This window comes from Xiphophorus hellerii, chromosome 24 (assembly GCF_003331165.1).
Source record: "Xiphophorus hellerii strain 12219 chromosome 24, Xiphophorus_hellerii-4.1, whole genome shotgun sequence".
Taxonomy (NCBI): Eukaryota; Metazoa; Chordata; class Actinopteri; order Cyprinodontiformes; family Poeciliidae; genus Xiphophorus; species Xiphophorus hellerii.
In genome coordinates, this window is record NC_045695.1 from 3,646,001 (window position 1) to 3,668,553 (window position 22,553).

At 38.1% G+C, this 22,553-nt stretch overlaps 1 protein-coding gene across 1 annotated transcript in view; it reads left to right on the plus strand.

Moving 5' to 3' along the window:
* Positions 1-22,553, plus strand: part of LOC116716291 (dystrophin-like) — a 235,817-nt gene that overhangs the window by 71,103 nt on the left and 142,161 nt on the right. The window contains exon 2 of the mRNA XM_032557211.1: positions 3,870-3,931. Within this exon, the coding sequence (XP_032413102.1) occupies positions 3,870-3,931 (62 nt within the window). The remainder of the gene's footprint in view (positions 1-3,869; positions 3,932-22,553) is intronic.

Here is a 22,553-nt window from a genome sequence, read left to right on the forward strand (position 1 = left end):
GTTTCTTAGAATAGAGAAGCTTTGTGCAGAAATAGACATGTTTTTATTCTGCCTCAGATTTCTTCCATTTCAACTGGTTATTAGAGAAAAGCGAGGTTAAACAATGCTTATTTTGTTTCTGCATTGTTCTTTTATGCATCACAAAACCATAAGCGTTGCTTATAATAACAAAGACAAGGAACCTTGAAAATTTTTTCTTTTATTACTCAGCTTGAATGCCTTTGCAGAAACTTTTGTTGTGCTTACAGCTGCTCCGAGTTTCAGTAACAAAACAGTTTAAATGGACTATTGATCTTGTGTCTCTCCCTCACCTCTTGTGTCTGTCTGGTTGCTTCTGGCTGTCCCCACTAATTCTCAACGCCTCGGCTTTTCTGGCAACACATGCAATGCTAATTCACACACAGAGCCACCATGTTCTGTGGCTTTACAACCTGAGCTCCCAGTGAGCTTCCTGGTCTCCCAACTGTACTGGATAATCTATTGTAGTCCGACCAATTAACAATAAAACCTTCCGTAATGTTTTATTCACTTAGATATTTCTGGCACTCCTTAATAAATTTGAAGGAGACGGTTTTCCAAATTTCCACTTTTTGTGAAGTTTTATTTAGGTTGGATTGCAGTCTGTCATCTAGAGGTGAAAGCCAGTGAGTCAAAAATGATCCGATAAAAATTTTTTGATGCGCCTCCTACGTGCAAAAAAACTAAGAGTGGGGAAAAACCCACACTACACATCACCCTGAATTAGAGATATGGACGTATAAGTAAATAGCCTTAACATTTTACAACAATAATTCATTGCATTTGTTATGATAACAAGAAATAATAATCATTAAAAAAATTATAGTTTCAACACAAATCCTGGTGAAATATCCATCATTGAAGAGACTGCTTTACTTCACCGGTTACATAAAGTGTTGCGGTTTAACTGCAGTAACAAGTAATATTTTCAAATATACTTTTTTAATTGAGGCTCTTATTAAACCAGCGTTGGAAAAGGAGAGACTTATGTTTCAAACCGTAAAAATAGCAATCCCAACAATACCGTCAGCTTTTTAGGTTTATTGTTCTGTTACACCTGAATTCGTATTATACATTTTCATTTCTACAATAACAATAAACTGTATAATTACCCATTCCTACCCTGAACACATAATTCCCCCCATTTTACAACAAAACTTGGAGTTGGCAGCATGATGCTGTGCTTCTGAGTTAACGGGGAAGAAGAAGAATCGCGCAGAACACCTGAAACTGAAGGTTGAAGTTTAACTAACAATATATTAAAAACTTTACTCTAAAAAAACCAATGTTATTCTTTTATAATATATAAAATTAGACTTTTGCTCCGCTTGAAATAAATCCTGCTGATTTTGTGTTGTAGGTTCTCGTCTCTCTGGACCGCACAGTTCCGCTTGTGGAACATCGTCACGTATTCTGAGTTAGACCGGGGTGAAAAGTTCACCTTTATTGATTTGAGAGAAAATGTGGAGAAGAAACTGAAATTGTATAAATGAAGTGAAATCTGTTGCTTTGTAGTTTGGGGTCAGGAGGGAATGCTTTTGAGAAATTGAGGTTCTTAAAAACCCCCACAAACTTTTCTTTACTGTCTCATCCAGTATCTTCCATAAATTGGCTATTTTTCACACATAGTTTTATTTCTCGTTTAGGATATTTCTTTTGCTGCATGCGTTCTTTTCTGACCACGTGGAAATATGTCTGAGTCAGAATTGTGTGTGTGTGTGTGTGTGTGTCGCCTTATCCTGCGTGTGCATGGCGGCGTCTCGCACTCCGCACTTCCTCTCGACGCGTGACCTGTTAATTAAAGGAGAAGTTTCATTATCAGCTTCATTAGCCGGCGCGGGGCCAGAGTCGGCGCTCCCAATCGCAAACATGCTCAAAGACTTCCGGTTAACTGAGCCGCTGTAATATGAACCTGATGTTGTGTTTCCAGATGAGGGTGTAATCTATTCTCCCTCATAACGAGACGCGAGCCCGGGACCTGTTAAATGGCAGAGGAGTTGTTGTCATTTCCATTAAAGGACAACTTTGATTTCACCCCGTTAATCCTTGATCGCATTTCTCCAACAAGAACAAAAATACAAACAAATAAAAAATAAAAAGTTGATAATGAGAGTTCTTTTTCTTTTTATTTTACCCATTCACTTTAAACACTTCTTCCCCAGGTCTGTTTGGGACAGCGGACATTTCCAATGAATAAAAATAAGGAAAATAATTTACATCTTAACAAAATGAGCTGCGTTTTCAAATAATAATAATAATAATAAAAACACCGGTTGGTGAATGTAGCCAAGCAGCTTGGTACTGCTCTGCTGCAAACAATAAATCATCTGTTTGCATAACAACTTAAACTGAGCTTCATAATTTCCATCTTGATATGTTTTGGAGGACAGACTTCATAATCCATTTCATTTATGAATTTTCAACATTTTTATTGCTTTTGGTTGTCGTTCTGGATATTTAAAATATTTCAAGTGTACTCTACAAAAGGTTTATTGGTCATTTACCAATAAATAATTGATCATTATTATGATTAATATAATGACATTGGAAATAGTCTCAAGACCACAATATTATTAATTATCACAATAATTACTGGAACAATTTATCATCTAGAAAAATGTATCGTGATGGGCCGAATTATTTTACACATCCCACCAAACCTGACTTTGTGGGGATTTTATGTCACAGAACAATAAAATATACCGCATAAAAACAATTCATGTGCTTTGATTGTTTTGTATTAGAACATCTTAAAACATTGGTTTAATTTATATTAGTTATTTTTCCAAAGTTTCACCTTACAAAAAAAAAAAAGCTTCCTTCCATGGAAACTATATTTTGTATCGATGACAAAAAGTTTTCTTGTTAGATGTATTCATATGGAGATTAAGTGGCACACAGGTGAGCTGTATTTGTTAATGGGGTGACTTGATGGATGTTTTCTTTAGGGTAGGGGTTCAATAAGCACGCGACGCTTTTTTCAGATTTTTATCGGCAAAATCCTTTTCCCATCACCTCAGCTGTAAGCTACTTTTGTTGACCTGTCAAATGAAATTCTAACCTGAAGTTTAAGTTAAATCGTTTTGGAAAAACTCCTAAGTTGTCAAGCTAGACCCAGATAAAAGGGCTTAGAGTAATGAGCAAAATCCAGACTGATCTGCTCCTTTTCTCTATTGTTTCAGTCTTGCCTATACTAAAGGCGGCTCTGAAAACCAGCTGTAAGGATTACACCAGCATCTCTCCGGGAGGAAGGGAAGTTTCTTCTTTTCTCGGAAATTGCTAGCCGTTCACGTTAGCCGCTACCACAGCTCGGTGCAATTAAACACGGGGAGAAGAGAGAGCGGTTGATCACAATTTTAAGATTTATCAATTGGAACAAGTTTGGCTCGAGCCACTTTACTTAAAACCTGCTTCTTTGTGTTTCACCCGGTTCTGTTTGATCTTCCAACAAAAGAAGGCCTCCTGTCGGGAGGTAAACACTTTTTGGCAGCTCCGTTAGAGCTTTGATCAGACACCGTCACTGCAGAAGCAGGTGATGGCGAAGCCTTAGCAGCAGCTGTGAGCGCAGACGTCAGGATGCTGCGTGATCTGACCGCTTCCTCATCCCAGCCTGCGATGCCCTCACCCAGTCAGCCAGCAAGCCAGCGACGGCCTGGGAGTGGGCCGCTGATTGATGTGATGAGGATGCAATTAGCTTTGAGCAGGATTAGAAGAGTCTCTCATCACGCTGGGCCCCGTGTTGCTTTGCGTCCGTGGAGAAGTTTTGACAGTCTCAAGGACATTATGATTATGGTAGTATTTCTGTGTGCTTTCACTGATCTGATGGTCTTTGTTTTTGTTTGTCCGTCCAGATGAAAGAGAAGACGTTCAGAAGAAGACTTTCACAAAATGGGTCAACTTGCAGTTGTGTAAGGTAAGAGTTCTGGTTTGGGTTCTGTGTTTCACGCCGTGGGCGGGACGGGACTCCAAAATCTAAAATGTTTGATCCAACGACAAACCTTAATGTGTTTTATTAAGGACAGTAATCGATTTTAATAATTGAATTATTACTGTAATCTATTATTTTAGTAATCAATTATTTAGTAATCGATTATTCTGTCGACTAATGTGATAAATCAGATAAAAAAAAAGGAAGCTTGTTTTGTTCTAGAATGGCCCAGTCAAAGCTTGAGTTGTTTTGCAAAGATACTCAAAGACAAAAATTTGCAGAGCTGAGAAATTCACTAGTTGTTGTGCTGAATTTAGAGGCGTTAGAGTAAAGAGGCATTGAATAAATGCATAGCACACTCTTAAGATTATTTTAAACATATTTTTGAAAGCCATGCATCATTTTCTTTCCATTTCATTTTGAGATTTTGATATGAAAATGTTTGAATACTTATGTAAAGTACCGTACTGCTCAGAATAACCAGGTAGTTTTCTACATTTCTGTCTTTACGTTGTTGTAGACAAACTAAAACCTCTAATCCTTAATTGGACAAGGCCGATGTGGACGGCTGAAGTTGGTCCATTTTGTCTGAAGCAGGACTCAAACACACCAAAACAGACACCACATCGTTTGGATCACTTTGTACTCTCTTCAGTGACTCTTGGGCCCCGTTCCATGTTTTTGTTTTCATTCATTTCCTCCCACTTTCAAAGGCAAATAAACAGGAGGGAAGGATTTGTTGTTCTTAATGCCGAAAGCATCTTTTCTGCTGCTTTCATCCTTTTAGCCAAGCTGTTTCCTTTGGTTTCTGAGCGACAAACAATTTGAGCGTTTCCCTTTATGGCGCTCAAAGGTTATTCCCTCCACGTCCGTCTCCTCTTTAGAGTCGTGTCGGTAAGCAGCAACACCAATGGGCAGCACGGGGCTGGCTTGTTTTGTAGAGGGGCTATCTACAGAGCTGAGTAATATTGTTTTATTTTTGATGTGTTTTTTTCTCAATTAAAAGCAACACGTTCTGATGCTATGATGCTGGTGGAAAACTACAGTTTGGGTATTTATTACCTGAATAATCAGAGTCCTGTCTCTTTAAACGGACTTAAAGAGTCCATTTCACCCACTTTTTCTTTTTTATTCTTTCAAAACTGAACGAGTGCTTATGAAATGTCAATAAAATAGAAAACCTACATTTTTGGAGCGATTTATTGTAATTATGCTAATGGTGAACAGGCAAAATAAAATAAGTTTTTATTATGGTTCATACAGTCATATCTAGGTACAACCTAACTGCTTAGATAAGAGTTTAGTAGGGAAACATCAGCTCTATAAAAGTTGGCAGACTGCTTACCAGAAGCGGACAAGTATGTTAACAACAACAAGGAAAGACATAGAATGTCCTCTCCACAATGACAGAAAAAAGATGTCAGCCATGTTGAAAAATCTCTGTGGAACACCAAACTCCTTCAAAAGAAAAAAAAGAAGGTAATATTAAACTCTAAGCTGAATGAAAATTCAGGTTTAGCAATTTTTCTGAATCAGGGGAAAAAAAAACCTTTCTGTAGTTTTTGTCAGCACATGGTTGACCGAAGGTGCAAGAATACATGCGATGGCCGCTGAAGAGTCTCATCAGGTAGCTAGCCAGTCATGTTTGCTAACTTTTAAATATTTGACAAGCTCTCTAGAAACCAGGTGGAAATTTATTCAAGATCTTTTTGCTTTGTGTGCTAATTCAGATATGCTTTTGGGTAAAAAAAAGCAAAAAAATAAATAAAACATTGCTCTTTTTTTTTGGTAAACAATGTAAATGGCGGATGTTACCGGAACATTAGAGCTAACCCCAAAACACAGACAGTCATGTACTTCAAGGACAGATTGCAAACAAGAGTTTACTTTTTGCCAGTTTCTTTATGAGACGTATTTTGTTGAGTTCAACTCTAAAGCATTTTTAAAGGGAGATTTTCTTTTAAAATATTAGAATATTAAAATATTAAATATCCTGTAAAATCATCTGTGTTCCGCTGAACCGCAACATTTTATTGCATTTGTTCAACTTGAATAACTAAAGTAAATTTGGACCTCTTGGCTGTTTGTTGTATTGTTTTCATTTACTCCATAATAACACACTTTTTGGAAAAAGTAGAATTCAGAACAATAAACATGGATAATGTGGAAATAATAAAGCAGAACTTTGTCTTCTAGTATTTATAAAAGATAAATAATGTTCTGCAGCACATTCATTTTGTTTTCACAAATGTCTGAAGAATTGTTGGTGTGTGTGTGCGTGTGTGTGGGTGTGTGTGTGGCGGGGGCATACATACTGATGCATTAGTTTGCTTTCTATTTTCAAAGTTGATTACGAGGTTTTTGAGGTGTGCCGTTGCCATGGTTATTGAGATTTATGAGCATGTGTGCACGTTTTGGCTCATGTGGCTGCGGTTGTGCATTTAAATGTGAAGGCAAGTAATTAGCTTGCTATTAGCCTTGTCTTTTTATCCTTTTTCTTTCATTCCTTTCCTCTATCAGCTTCATTTGTACTACTTTCTGATTTCATTTACCTCCATGTTTCACGATTTTTATCTCATCTCCTTTTCCTTTTCCTCATTTGCAATTAGATCTGCTCTCTTCGCGTGTAAGCCCCGTTAGGTCGAATAGATGTCCTGTGAAACAAGAAACTGCAGAAGAGAACAGTCTGAAAATCCTCTGAGTCTCTCTATTTAATTAATTCGATTTTCCACTCTATCCAAAACGTGACGTGTATAGAGCTGTTGGGAAAAAAATGTCCTGATAATAGCATTTTAAAATGATCGGTGTTAAATCTTTACATCTCTGCATACCCGAACGTGCGGAAACAGTTTTTAAAAATCACGGTCATCTTTTTTCTTGAACTGAAGAATCTGAGTTTTCATCCGTTCACACTTCGTCCAAAGAGCGGTCAGTAGATAAGAGGAGAAAATACGCAATGCTACATTAATGAGACTGAGATATTTTCAGGAAAACAAATCTAATTTGAATAGCCTTGTGGTTCCTGTGTTACAGAACACTCTCAATCAACTGAGTCTGGAGAACTGCATTTATACAATAGAATATCATCAAACTAATTTTTCAATAAGTCAATTTAAAAAGTAGAGCTTCTATTTTATGCAGATGCATTAGACACAGATTGGTTCTATTGGAAGCCATAATGATTATGGTTTATAGCTAATAAAAATCCCAAATTCAGTTTAGCAAAACTGCTTTATAAGACTATTAAAAGGTATTGATTCAGAAATGAATGGTCTCTTTGCTTCCACTGGCTTCATTTAAACACTTCACTGATCCTGGGCATCTGTAGTTCTCAGCCCGGTCTGGCTAAAAATGACAGAAACCAGTTCATTTGTCTTGTAGGAATGTATAATTACTCTACAAAGACAACTTGATGACTTCATTTAAGCCACTGAAGCATTTAACGAATCATATACAGTACTGGAAAAGGTTTTTGCACCCACAAAAATTCCTTCTAGTTTTGTTATCTACCTAATAATTCAGATATTAAAACAAATGTAAAGGGGCGTGCCGTGGTGGCGGAGGGGTGAGCGCAGGGGTGGGCAACTCGAGGGTCGGTCTCCTGCAACTTTTAGATATGTCTCTACTTCAACACACCTGAGTCAAATAATGAGGTCATTAACAGGACTCTGGATAACCTGACTGCACTGAGGAAGTGATTCAGCTGTTGGATTCAGGTGTGTTGGACCAGGGAAACATCTAAGAGTTGCAGGACACCTGCCCTCGAGGACCAGGATTACCCACCCTGGGTTAGCGCGACCCACATTCAGAGGCAACGTGGCCTCGACGCGGCTGTCGCGGGTTCAACTCCCGGACCCGACGACGTTTACCGCATGTCTTCCCCCCTCTCCTTCCCCCTACGTTGAAAGAGGGACACTAGAGCCCACAAAAAAAAGACCCCTTGCGGGGCGATAAAAAACAAATAGAAAAAAAAAAAAACAAATGTAAAGTTAACTTGAATAAATGCCAAATATTTTCAAATGAGGATTCATTTGAGACAAAAATATGCATCTAAAATAATCTGCTACTGAGCGAAAATAAAATTCCCACCCTTTGTGAATTAAGTTGGTTTTAATCGCATAGAAATGGTCTTTGGTTTTTTTTCAAGCCACACAGTTTAATTGCTGGCAGAGCTGTGGAATCAATCAGTCACTTAATCAGAACCAGTCTGACAACATGAAGTAGGATGAAAGAGCTCAAAAAGCAACGAATTGTGCTCCAATGAACTACAAATTAACACCTACAGTTAATGACAAAACGTCAAGGCTTTGGACTACATCCCATGAGACAAAAGGGGCATTCTTTGAAAGTTGTGTGTCCTTCGATGTAAAGCGAATACAGCACTTCAGAAAACTGACATTATGTGAATCTTTAAAATGTCTAGGGCTGCTTTTCCATTTCCTGACTGAAACAACTCGCCATAACTATTGGAATACTGTTGTCTTTGTTGCATATAATCGTAAAAGAGAACATCTCATAACACCTTTAAATGGCTCCAAAAAAGGTAGAATAAAAGTTTTTTACTCTAAACAGGGTAATTTTCCTTGGAAGATTCTGTGCCAAACACAAACTGATCTCAAGTTATTGACATTTTGCTGCTAGCATTGAGCTCGTAGACTTTCTAATCCTGGATTTGTCACAAAGAATGAGTCTCTGGACTTCTCTGCCGGGGTTGAGTTAAAGTGACCTACATAGTGTGGACAAAACAAACCCTGTCCAGGCATGAGCAGCACAGTGACAGACAGCTGAGGAACCGGCTCTAGGGCGGCAGGCAGGGAATGTTGAACCCAAACTCTGACGGGCTAGCTTACATAACGCCAGCTCACCCAATTATGCCTCCATCCGGTAGAGTCTGAGGCCCTCAACGTATTCCAGCCGTTAGCGCCGTGCCTTCCTGCCGTTTGGACAGCTTTACTTTTGTTCTTTGCCTTTTTATCCTCCCCAGAATGAAGACTGAGGAAAAAGACAAGACAGAGACGGGCAGAAAGGTGAACTGGAAAGGAAGGAAGCGTTGCCCTCATCAATCTAGACTTGTTAAAGTGTGAGTGTTTGAGACAGCAGAGGGGACGAAGTAACATAATAGAGGTGGAAATGAAAGGGACAAGAGTGCAAATCGGTAGAGAAGTGAAGAAGAGGGTTAATTAGTGTAAAACGATCGGATATAGACAAAGGATGGAGAGAAGGAAGGCTGACAGGAAGAGGTTAGGGTTAATAGAAATGGATAGATTGAGAATGTGCTGACAGCAAGTTTGACTTGTGTTGTTTGCTCCTTAATGAGTCATAAAATCAAGCACTCAAAGAATATGAAACTGTTTGTTTTTAGATAAGGAACTGCATCTGGTTGTTTAGTATTTCCAACTATTATTGCTTTTTCATAAGGAACTGACTGCAGTTTAGTTTCCACAAATATAATGAAAATGGACCCAGCTAATTTCTAGAGATGCACTGATCCACTTCTTTCTCCTTCAGATACCGATATCTGAGGTTTAACTTTGGCCAATACTGATCCGATACAGAAAAGCAGCGCTGAATTGACTTTAAATGTTTTTTTTAAATAGACGTAAATGTACTGAATTACAAATTAATTTGATAACTCTGCACCAGTACAGCACACTTAAATACATCAATAGCTTCACAAGCTACAAACATGTAAAAAAAAAACTTTAATTTGTTCAGTCAGTGGAATTAAAAGAATAACAGCCAATGTACAATAAATAATAGAGAAACTGAAACTGACCAGGTTGAATACCTTGGTCAAACATGTACTTTCTTTCAAATGGTTCAGAAAGTTAAATTCTAAATATAATGTAAAATAAATAATTTTTTCTACACCAATCTAGAATTTTTTTCAATACCGAAAGATATTAATATCGAATCGGTGCACCTGTATTAATTTCCAGGAGTGAATTAGCTAATACGTGATACTTTTTCTGATCTTATCTGGAACCTCAGTGAGAACCTCAGTACACCTTCTCTGCTCTGTTGGGCTTTTTTTTTCCTTTCTTCCCAGCTTGTATATTCCTGTCTTGGTTCCATTGGCTTTGTGCCTTTTCCTGTCTTCCATTTCAGTGGACATGTTAGATGTCTCAAAGAATGGCTGCCTCAAACGGCTAAATTACATTTGACATTGTGTTTCTTTCAGCAGAGCATGTCTCTGTTTTAGTGCAGCTTCTTGTACTCTGGGTTTATTTTGTTTTTGTTTTTTTTTCTTTCATTGTCAGGCACAAACTTTAATCCGTTTCCTTTTTTTGTGTACGTTTTCGTAATGTGACGCACCAACAGAAAGTATTCAGAACTATTAGGTGGAAGGAAAAGGATACACAGTTTTTCTAATTTGCACATCCTGAAACTGACATTTTTACCTCCTTTTTCTTTGCAAAAACGCTTAAGCTCAGTAATATTGGATGAACACAGGCTGTTGCTTCTTATTCATGCTCTAACAAAGCTCTGAGTCCCTAACAGAACAGCTGGATTTATACTGAGATCAGCTGGATCAGGTGATCCAACTTAAATATGTTGTGTGGATAGGTAACAAGGAATCAAATTAAGTTTATGCAATTTAAGTTTATCAAGTTGTCAAGTTAAACATATAGTAAGTTTGATAAACTTCAGTCAAGGACTTGTGACCAATTAGCACATTTTATTTCAAGTTGGAGCTCAATTCTCTTTATTTTCAGTGTAATTTTACATAAAGGAGGAGGAGTTGCGCCTTGAAGGCGGCGCTAAGTCCACCCAGGTGTTTTGCACAGCTGAATGGTTGCCAAGGGCGATTAAAGGATTTCACAAACATGCATGAAAAAATCAAAACACTCCAGATGTGTTTTTGTAAAAAAAAAAAATTATCAATTTTACTTAGTCTAGGATTTGCTTACTGGAGTTCACACAACATATGCCACACTTTTCAGGTTTGTTTTTGCAAAATGTTGAAAAATTAGCATAAATTTCCTTTTAACTAAATCCACTCGACTCTTGCAGCATCAGCCTCTTCAGTTCTTATGTAATGAAAGTCAGTCTGTGCAAGAAGAATGTAGTGAATTAGGAATTATTTACTCCTTATCTTATGGTTTCCCTCCTCATTTTTGTGTTGCCCTCACTTTATACAGTTATTGGGATTTTGTTTGTCCAGCTACCAGTTTATCACCTAAAGTGAACTCCAGGAAGTTAATATAAAAGTGCAAAATTAAAAAAAAAAAAAAGAAAATAAAAAACCGACATTACGGCCAGGAAGAGATTTTGTAGCTGTAGGATTGTAAATAAATGTTTGTTCAAACTTAGCAGGAGATCCCGTCTCACAGGAACATACAACATTCACTTTGCTACCTTTCAGGATTTTCCTGGCTGCCCTGCTGAGGTTCTGCTATGTATAGTGAAGAACAAATCAGCTGGAACAGATTTTTTCCCCTCTCCCCCTCCCTGTGTCTCTTTTCTCTGCTTGCTTTTGTAAATAAGCTGTGTAATCATAACGTACCCTGCAGCAATACTTTCTGGTGGTAATTTACCAAATCAGACTCTGAATCCTGCATTCATTTCCCTTTTTTTTTGTTTTTCCTCTCTCCCCCCAATTTTGCATGCTGTGAATATGTAGCTTAGCTGTTCTGCGAAGCCGTAAAATCAACGCTGAAACTTGTGATTAATCTCCAAAGTCATTTAATATGTAAATACGCAGAGTTCGGGAAGCAACGGCGACCTTTGACTCGTACCGCCAGTGATGGCGGAGGATGTGTCGCTCCGTCGACGGACGGGAAATCTATCTGAAGTGAACAGTTAGCATAATTTCAGACCGGAAAAATGAGTGATTGGCCCTTGTGCTCGTTAAAGTTTACTGCTGCAGCCACGAGACGAACGATGCCGATGAATCTCATTGGTTCCTGTTTCCTGATGCTGATTGCTGATATCAACCTGCAGCGCCGCTCACCCCGGTGATTATCTGAGGTCGCATCTTGTTTTATTGAACAGTTGCCGTTGTTGACATTCATTGCACATCAGCTCCCCTCGTCTCATTTCTGATAGCTTGCCTCATTAAGTATGCGTTTTGCTTCACCAGTGTGAAATATATCTTGTTTTTAGCAGCCGACCAGTGAAAAAGGAAATAATTACAATGCAATTCTGATTGAAATTATATAAGTAGGAGAGAAATAAGCGTGAAAGGTTCAGCTTTAAAATCAAGAATGTCTTGCTAATGCTTTAAAGAAAATCAAACTGTGTTAAACAAAAGAAGAACTACAACATATTCTATACCCATTAAGTAGATATAACTGAGATATTCAATTGAAACATTTAGAGCCAGCAATAGAGACAAGGTCCTATAATTTAAATCGGGCAAAAAAAAATGTTCTTTACTTTATCATATTCTCTTAAAGCTCAGCACTCGACGGTCACTACTTTGTGAAATATGCTGGAGATGAGAGAGAAGGTAAAAAAGCTTCATCTTGAGTGTTTTGTCCTTTCCAGTCATTTCAAGCAGGGATACAGTGTTCCCATTTTTTTCCCCCACTGACAGATGTTTCCTTGTAAAAGGTGGAAATAATTTTCCACCCTCATATTCTGTTTAAGCTTGAAATTAAAGTTAAAATAATAAAACATTTTTGGATTTGGTGGCAGGAACAAGATGCAGAGGAATAATAATGAGTCTGACAGGTAGCATAAAGATATTTAGGATCTGTTTTTGTTTATTATTTGTGGCCGTAGTTCAGTTTACAGCAGCAGAAACTTTAGGCAACCATCTGTATGGTCTATTCCAAGAAATGGCAATCCCCCTGGCAACAGAAGTAAAGAGGATAGCATTGATGTCACAGGCTTTATGGTAAACCAGACAGACTGGGTGCTATAAAACTTTTCAGCATGGAGCTGGAGGATCCAACAGGCTATATATGAACGCACAGATCGATCCTCAAGCCATGTTCATAGCCTTGTTGATGACAACTGCAGCCTAGTGAACAATACTGTATGAGTAAGAGAGGAGCATAAAGAATAAAGAAATGTTTCCAACCACTCCACAAACCTGCCTACTTAGAATTTACAAGGCAGCACTGAAAATATTTCCACAAAAGAAAGTTTCATCAACTTCCTTTTAAGTTGAAAAGACTTAAAAGGAAGATTTTTTGGTTTGAAAAAAACAAGAAAACTTTGTGCGTTTTTTGCTGTAAAAGCTAGAAGGCGTAGCTTTTACGCCTTCTAGAATTAGCTTTCTGCCGTCTTTAGCTTAGCTGTTTGTTTACACTGAGAAGTTGTACCACACAGCTCATTAAACCCAGTATTATATATTTAAATAAAGCCAAAAATTAATGATGGGATTATTGTTTCACAGCTTTTATTAGCAGTTAGCACAATTAGCGTTGCTAACGTTCACTTCTTATATCGGAAGTTTGACTTTACGATCAGAAGCTGCTGGAGTTTTCTATTTCCTTCACAGTCAGACTTGTCTGTTTGGTGTTTACAACTTCGCACCAAAAATAGCACAATAACAGCTAAAAGGAAGTTTTTTGTTTGTTTGTTTGAACATCCGCCACATCCAGCAACAATCCTACCAGAACTAGCTTTATGCTACCTTTAGCTTAACTGTTTGTTTACATGAAAGACTGTGAAGTCGTACCTTTCGGCTTATGCATAGGGATTCTATCCCTATGCATTGCTATGGCAGGCCCCTATTGTTCCACACCTCAAAATAACTGCCCCTTCCTACTACAGTTAATGCGGCTCGTACCACTGCGTGGCCCCTCACAATATATATATCAAAACGTGAGGCTCAATCCCGTGAGGGGAGCTATTACTTTTGTTGCCATTTCGAGTAACTGTGGCGACATAATTAACAAAAAACGAGCCAAATTTAACTCAAAACAAAAGTCTGACACAAAACAGTGTCAGTTAGACCCAAAATAGACAGAATTTAGTCTGCCTCTCTGAGCTGCTCTTTAGAACCACAGTGATGGCAGAACGTCAGAACTACAGACATGGTGGAACAACTGCTATAAACTCATTGCATCTCTGAATGGTGCCGTTTATGTTATATCTTATATGCATATCATCTAGTGGTGGCAAAAGCAACAAAATGCTACTATGCTCTGGACATGATGACATGCTTTGATTAAATTAATAAATGTGATTCCAGTACCAAAAAATTAACTTTATACCAGGTGAGTCTCTCTAACCTGAGAATGTGAACCTGTACTGGGCTGATTCTGTGCCTTCAAATAATTTGAACAATGTTCCTGGAGAAGATTCATAACTTATAACTTATAACTCTGAAACAGGAACAGGTCTGAAAAACAGCCTGTGTTCTACACTCAAGAGAGAGATTCATTTGTTGCATCAAAGAGTGATGTCATCACTGCTGATGTCATTGTTACCAGTAGAACTGAACATTCTACTGATGCATTAACATCAAACATGTTTTGAGCGTCAGGCGAGTCTGGTTCATATTCAAAGTCTATGTGAAGCGTTGGATGCGCTAGATGTGTCAAACGCTCCAAACGGTTCAAATCGCGCCGCGCTAGAGGCTTGAAGCGCGACGCAACGGCCCTCGACGCGCCTCCACATACACTTTGAATGCAAACCAGCTGTGCCTGACGGTCAAAACGCATTTGGTGTGAACGCACCATTATATGTCCAGTGTCACATTAGGTCAGTGCTTCTCAATTCCAGTCCTTAAACCCCCTGCTCTGCATGTTTTAGGTGTGTCTCTGTTTCAGAACAGCTGTTCCAGAACAGCATGACCTCTTCTGCAGTCATCAAGTACTGCAGTAGCATGTTAATCACCCACAGATTCAATCCAGGTGTGTGGCAGAAGGGGAACACCTAAAACATGAAGGGCAGGGGGGCCTGAGGACCAGAATTGAGAAACACTGCATTAGTTCCATCATATTAGGACCAAAACCTGGTCCTAATATGATGGACTCATTGCTTTGGGTCAGGGGTAACATTTAGAGGTAAGATGCTAATTAAGTTTTAGATAGGGTTAGGGTTAGGAATAGGCTAGTATTGTTTGGGGTTAGGGAAAATGTGTGGATTAGGCAAAATCGCAGCTACTAAAATGAAGGAAATCAATGCTAAGTTCTAATATGGGTCGAAATAGTTTTGACAAACCTGTACAGCATTTTGTTTTCTAAATCATTATAAACAATGATGATATAATATTAGGGTGTTTTTCTGCCAGTTGTGTAGCTGCAGTACACTAGTAGTCTAATGTGTTGAATGTGCTGAGACACATTCAACGCATTAGAAACCAATCAGAACCAAAGGTTTGCCTTTTGGTTCTGATTGGTTGTTTCTGGACAGTAGCAGAGCTAGATGCATTTTCGCAGACTCTCTGTTTCATATTCTACTGTCAGACACTTTTAACAAATATTCATTCATCCATCATCTAACACACTTATCCTTGTGCACACACATTCACACCTTAGGAAAATTTAGAGAGATCAATTAATCAAGCAATTTATGCCGAGTGTTAGCAAAACCTAGGTTTGGATAGTGACCTAGGTTAGTGCCACCTGGGGGTGGGTCGGCGTAAAGGCCGAGCCGGGCATAGATTGGCCTTCACGCCAACGCCAACATGAAGCCCCTTCATGCAACCAGTGGAGGTTGGTCGCATGGACGTCTGTCTTTCCTCTGACCTCCATGTTTGTGTGGAGGTTTGGCTTTTCGTGGACTCCTCTGATTGCAACCTGGGTGTGGGTCGGTGCATAGATAGATTGGAGGTCTGTCTTTCCTCGCACCTCCCTGGTTGATTGGAGGTCTGTCTTTCGTTAGACCTCCCTGATAGATTGGAGGTCTGTCTTTCCTCGTACCTCCCTGGTTGATGGGAGGTCTGTATTTCGTTAGACCTCCCAGATAGATTGGACATCTGTCTTTCCTCGTACCTCCCTGGTTGATGGGAGGTCTGTATTTCATTAGACCTCCCTGATAGATTGGAGGTCTGTCTTTCCTCGTACCTCACTGATTGATTGGAGGTCTGTCTTTCCTTGGACTCCTCTGGTCGTAGGGAGCCTTCTATTTGCAGGGGGACCTCTGGTTGGGTGGAGACTCTAGGACGGTTGTTTTCCAGAGCAAGTTTTAACTTCACCTTCAGGTCTGCAACCTGACCCTGCAGAGATTTCATCGTTTCCTCCTGGGCTTTGAATTTGGAAGCTTGCTCTGTGTGACGTTTGAGCTGCTCCTCGTATTTAAGTCTCACTCTGTATTCTTCAACCATGACTTCTATCAGACCTTTGTTGCGGGAGGCATATTTTTCAGCCTCCCTCTTGAAGTGCTCCAGCTGTTGAAGGATGCTCTTGTCGGCTGTAACTTTGGAAGAGTAAGAAACCTTTGACACATCTTTAATCTCTGGCACGTTTCTTTCTTGTTCACGTTTGACTCGCAGGTGATGTTCTTTTACTACCATATTTTGCAGTTTTTGAATCTCCTCCTGATGTGATTTGACTTCAGCCTGATATGCAATCCTTCGGTCTCTTTCCTCATGGAGATCAAAAATCTTACTCTGCAACTCGTTTTTAAGATCGTCTACCTGCTTTGTGAGATCGATGACGTGTTGGCTTGTTTCTTCCACAACTTCCACTGAGGGGGTGATCTCGAAGCCAGCAGAGGGAGTTGTTTCCTGCTTGACTTCCAATGATGTTGGACTCTCAAAGTTGCCAGAAGGACCTGATTCCCCCTGAATCTCTGCTGATTCATCTTCCGGCTTAACGGGGCGGTCGCTGTCATCTTCAAAAGAAATGACTTCGTCGAAGTCGACTTGGATGTTGAGGTCCATCATGTCGACCCATGAAAGCTCAGCTGGAAAAGCTTCATGTTCACAAACAATCTGTTGTTGCTTCATGTCTATATTGTGGTAAATTCTTGCTTCTCTGAAAGGCGTGTAATATCTGGAATCGATATCCCGCTTGTTTCAATTAATTTCGAACTTGCTCTGAAGAGTGATCTGTCGCGATAGAACTGTGGAACAGGTCTGAGAAAATGCTGTCTGCGAGCTACATTCAAGAGAGAGACTCCTTTGTGGTATCATAGAGTGACGTCATAACCGCTGATGTCATTGATACCATTGGAATTGAACATTCTATCAACCTTATTCCTGGGAGGCTTACTGGGGAAACGATTAAGGGTGTTACTTCCGTCGCCCACCAGAAGTAGAAGTATTTCATTGTAATTTGGAGGGTTTTTGGCTAATCTATATTCATGATAGAAGTTACATCTCTGTTTTCAGTTATTATACAATATTTAGTAAACTTGTTTATGGACACCGTCTGCTATCAGAGAGCTATTCAGTACAGAGGATTGTAATTATGAGCTTAATCACGGGGAGCAACAGTGACACCGCGTTAAGTTTTGTAACGGAATTTCAAAATAAAAGCCTAAATATTCCTCTCAGGGCAGTACTAACTAATATTAGCCTTTACTATCTTTTTTCTCTCAGGTTATTGTGCTGCCCTGCTGCGTAAGACAGTAAATTAACCTTAGCACAAACCTTTGCATTTCACTGCCCCCATTAGCATTAGCCTTTTCCCTAAAAGAAGCTTTTAGCTATTTTTCTTATTTATTAGCCATGCTTAGTACACTGAATGGAGTGATGCTCCACATGCTACTGACAGCATTTTGGCTAATGTTAGCAGTTTGGCTCATTTTAACTTGTACACTAATTTCAACATACTGAATGGCATAAGTCCATGTTACTCAACATGTTTGTCAATCTCCACATGCTATTGAGTACATTGTAGCTTACTTTAGCATTGATGCTAATTTGTAGCATCAGAACGCCCACAAAGTGTGCCAACCGACAGGCACACTTTGGCAGGCCCCGTTTAAATTTCTTCAGAAATTTTCTAGTTAAAACTGTAGTTTCCTATTTAATTCAAATATCACTAACAGCTTTTGATGGGCATATTCAATGTTTTCATAGGTTTTGTTAGCAGTTAGCACAGCTAGCAATGCTAGAGGTAATAGCAGCCTCTTAGTTCACGTTTTATCAGATATTCGACTGTGCTGCTCGGATTGTTAAGATACTACTGTAATTTTCTATTTTCTTTACATTTAACATGTGTTTAGAAATTTAAAAAATAAAATTTAGCAAGTATTCCTGTTAGTTCTTTGCCACTCCTATTCAGGCCTCTGAAGTTTTATATATCTACAGAACCCATATCTTGCAGTCATTACAGTATAGTCACACAACTTCATCACAAATCAGTCTAGTCAAATTTTAACTGCTGTGGTCACTTCTTTCTTTCTCTGAGTATTTATCATAACTGTGTGAACTTGCCTTATATGGGAATCTAGAAAGTTTTTTTTCCCATTTCTGCACTAAGGTCAAAAACAAAAGATTCCACCCTAAGCTTTAGAAGTATTGCTCTTTTTCTTGAAGCCTTTCGACTGATATGGCTATAAATAAAAAATTTTTTAAAAAAATACGAGAAAAACAATGCAGCCTAGAAAGGAAAGTCATTTAAGGGACAAGAGCTGTCATCAGAAATCTTTCAAAGGACATAGAGAAATGAATAAATCAGCTGGGTGTGTTTTTATTGAAGCTGTTTAGAATATTGCTGGATTATTAAGATGCATTTCTCATCCATCATGTCGTTTTACGCAAGGGTTGAATAAGTTGAACTCATTTTGAAAACTATAGAGGAATCCTTATGAATAAACAATATTCTGGAAGTGAAACTTCTGACTAGTGTACATAGGGTTAGGGTTAGATTCACAGTATCTAAAAAAAAAGTAAGTACACCCCTGATATTGTCATTGTCCCATGAACAAATATAATTTAATATACTTACATACGTGAAGCAGTCAGTGTACAGCTTGTAAAGCTGTTACTCAACACAGTTGTATTGTAAATGGCTGGCAACAAGGTAAAAAGTGACAATTTGTCAATAAATTTGTGTGGCAATATATCTAATGATTAATTGATTGTGAAATTAGTTGACTATTCTTTCAATAATCAATTCATCACGATTAACCCTTTGTCAAATTTCCTGATGCTTCGTTACAATGAAACTTCATTTTCTTTTCTCGCATTTCCCCCCTTTAAAATAAATTAATTTGTCATAAATGTCTCAATTGGACCAAAAAGTACATTTGCTCCTGACATTTAAGTCAGATTTTTGGTAACATTTTTAGCTCCCCACAGCAAAGGAGTATTAATGTTTTGATGAATCTGTTCCCGGTAAACAGTGAGCAGACAGTCCCACGGACGTTTTATTATCTTTTACTGTGCAGTAAAATGTTTCCGTGTTGTAAGAAATATACTGAAATTTCTTTGTGATTACTAATTCAGTTCTTAACCTTGTGGGAACGCTTAATTTATTCCTTTATATTAAATTGAGTCAATTGATGAATAGAGTTGAAGTTATGACATGGATTAGATTTGTGTTAACCAGTAAAACTGGCCGAGTTATGGACCAAATATCATTTGAAGTCGGGAACATTTGCTACATATATCAATAAAATTTTATGTCACAATACAAAATTACTGAATGGGTACACAATGGACAAAAAGCAATATGTAACTTAGAAAAATGTTAGGCATAAAGTAGCTCAGCGATCATTTTCTTCTCATTTTTCCACTGTTTTTGTTCATATCCAGTAAAGAGACGAGAACAGCAAAGCTTTCAAAGTTTCTCTCTTGCTTACGTTAAATAATTCAAGTATGAATTGTGTTTGCACTTGTACTAAATAGATTTTTATCGCTCGCGAGTCATCGGAATTCAGTTTCTAAAATGCCAGTCTTCCAGGAGTTGGTCAATAGTTTAGACAAACAACGAGCGTCCCCTGTGACCAACAGAAAGGCAGCCATTATCTGCATCTGTTACAAACCTCCATCCTCTGTTTGCTGCCATCGAAGTGAAACCCACTGATTTGTGGAAGGGAGGGTGTTGTGCATTCTTCATTTGTCCTCAGATGACATTGCACAGGTAGCATCTCATTTGTTTTTCTCTTTGTAATTTAGAGTTCGGTTATCCATGATGTTCTGCTGGAAAATTCAATTACAGAAGCAGGTTTTTTTCTTTCCTTCTTTATATCACTGCTTTCCATTTATTTTTTCTTTTGCTTGCTGCATGGTTTTTTATCTGACGTGGAGGATGGACAGCATACTAACGACACCGATTTGGCCTTTCAGTTGAAGTGATGCACAGTTTGTGTTTTGGAAAAAGGCTGGTCATTATTTAATTTAATTTTTTTTTTATATTTACAATTTTCAGATTTTCTCCTAAGTACTTACTTTTTACCTAATGTTTACTCAGACATCTGATGAAAATGTGTCTCCAACTCTATAAACAGCTGAATATGCAGATTCACAAATAAAAGAACGAAAAGCCTGTAAAGATTTTTCAATGTTTGTTCGATGTTATATTATATTGGATATATTCAACATTCATTTAAATGCGTATATCTTATTAATCAGGCATTCTTCAAAGTAAGATGAAAGTGTTGTGGTCGGATGAGACCTGTGTGACGCAACACTGACCTTTATATCACCCTGACGACGTCGTCATGGTGAAACATGATGGTGGCAACAAGATTTAAGTTTTTTAAGTTTGATACCGATTATTATGACACCAGCCCAACCTGTAATTGGTATGCACTGCCAATTTTTTAAGCCAACATTGCTTTTTCATTTAAATGATAAAAATGACAGAATAACAAATATTACACAAGTCTCAATTTAACCAAAAATAATTATTATATTTTGATGTAGTTCTACCTCTGTTGTTTGATTTGTACATTAAACAGTAAAAAAATTTTCTATGTAAAATTAAATGGGCCAAAATATTGGTTGCCTGGGGTATACGTCGACCTCTAGTGGCAGCATCGTGTGTGTCATGAAGTGTCCTGAAAAAGCATGAAAAAAGAAAAAAAAACCATGTTGGAGGCTACGACATGTCATAGCCTGACCTGCAACACACAGCCAGATTTACACTGGAAACAATGCACTCCACACTATTCAGATCTTCAGTTGCAGAAAGTTTAAAAGCCACAAATTTAGTCGTTCAGCACAGAAAAAGTGAAAAGCCGAATTGACTTAATGCACTATTTTTCTTAAATACAGACATACATGTACTGAATTGCGCTGACTGAGCAACTTTAATTTGCTCAGTCAGTGCAATTGGTGTAATAAACCAATGTAAAATAAAAGATGAAAAAACTGAAATTGATAAAAATAGATTGACTACCTTGGTCAAGCAGGTAAAAAATAAACCATTTCTTTTCAACCATTTCTCAAAGTGCAATTAGGAATTATAAATGTGATGCGAAATAAATAATAAAAGTTACTAACCAGCCCCGTTGTGACTCTGAACAGGAGTGAACCACTACAAAACAGGAAGGATGGGGGCTTTCTAATGAATATACTCAGGATGGCGCAAATTGACCAATTAGATATTGTTCTTAATTACTCCTCTGGTGCTCAAACAGCCAGTAAATCTCATGTGGTGCTTGAGTACCTCCAAACATAAGATTTTGACATTTCTAACAGCATAGTAAAAAAAATTTTTTTTAAAACAGAAAAGATGTCACATAAGGTTTGGATTTGCTCTGGAAATTATGTGGCTGGCAGCCGAACTCAGGCTGCTGCTGAGTGTGGGTGATGATTGTCAGAAAACCACACACAGTAGCTATACTTACAAGGTTTAAGAGGTTATATACAGTAGGTAATCAGATGTAGGGTGTCTGAGCCTGCAGGAGCAGCCGAACATGCAATAGAAATAAAAACAAAGTATTTATTCCAAGTACACCTTAACCTTTTTCACTCTGTAATCCATCTGTTCCCTGTTTAATGGCAGAAATGCTTTACAAGTTAAATGCCCCAAAATAAAACACTTGAGATTTCTCGCTAGGATTTTTCTGAAATTGAAGATGTGGGTTGAATATATGTGCATGCTTGTCTGTTTTCTGTCATTATGACGATGAAAAACCTGACAGATGTCAAGATTAGGGGATCTCCAGTTAGGATAGAATTTGAATTACCATTCAAAGCAATTTTTGATACGGATGAAAGGGCTCACTGCAGTGGGTGATAACGATCAGGGGGGCGATACGCTCGCTCAGAAGTAAAGAAAAAAGTTTCCTATTGCATTTCTAGTTCAAAATGTGAAATACCTTGACTCGTCATTCAACTTGAGATTTGTAAAACCTTTGTTTTATCGATAGAAACCTCATGTGTAATTAACTTTGAGTTTCAGACCATGGGTGCTAACTTTTGCAGCCAAAATAGTTTGCACTACGTGTATTATGGGTTATATTGAGCTTTAACTATTAAAGTATGAAGTTTTAAGCATTTTTATAGAGAATCTAAGGTATTTGTGGGTTTTAGCTTTTCACAGAGGGGAATTGTGTCCCTCTCAGTATTGGGGGTCCATTGTACTTTGATGGGTGAAACATAAAATTCATATCCATATGCTGAAAACGGATTCTGTAAAGTAGAGGTGTTTAAATTGTGAAACATAGAAAAAAAAGTATTACATTTTTGACATTGGTAAACACGAGTAGGTGTTTGTATGTGCACTGATTATAGATCATTTAAAATGCTGTTATTTTAGCTGTATTATAACCTTTCAGGAGTGCCATAAGGTTTACATAACTCAAC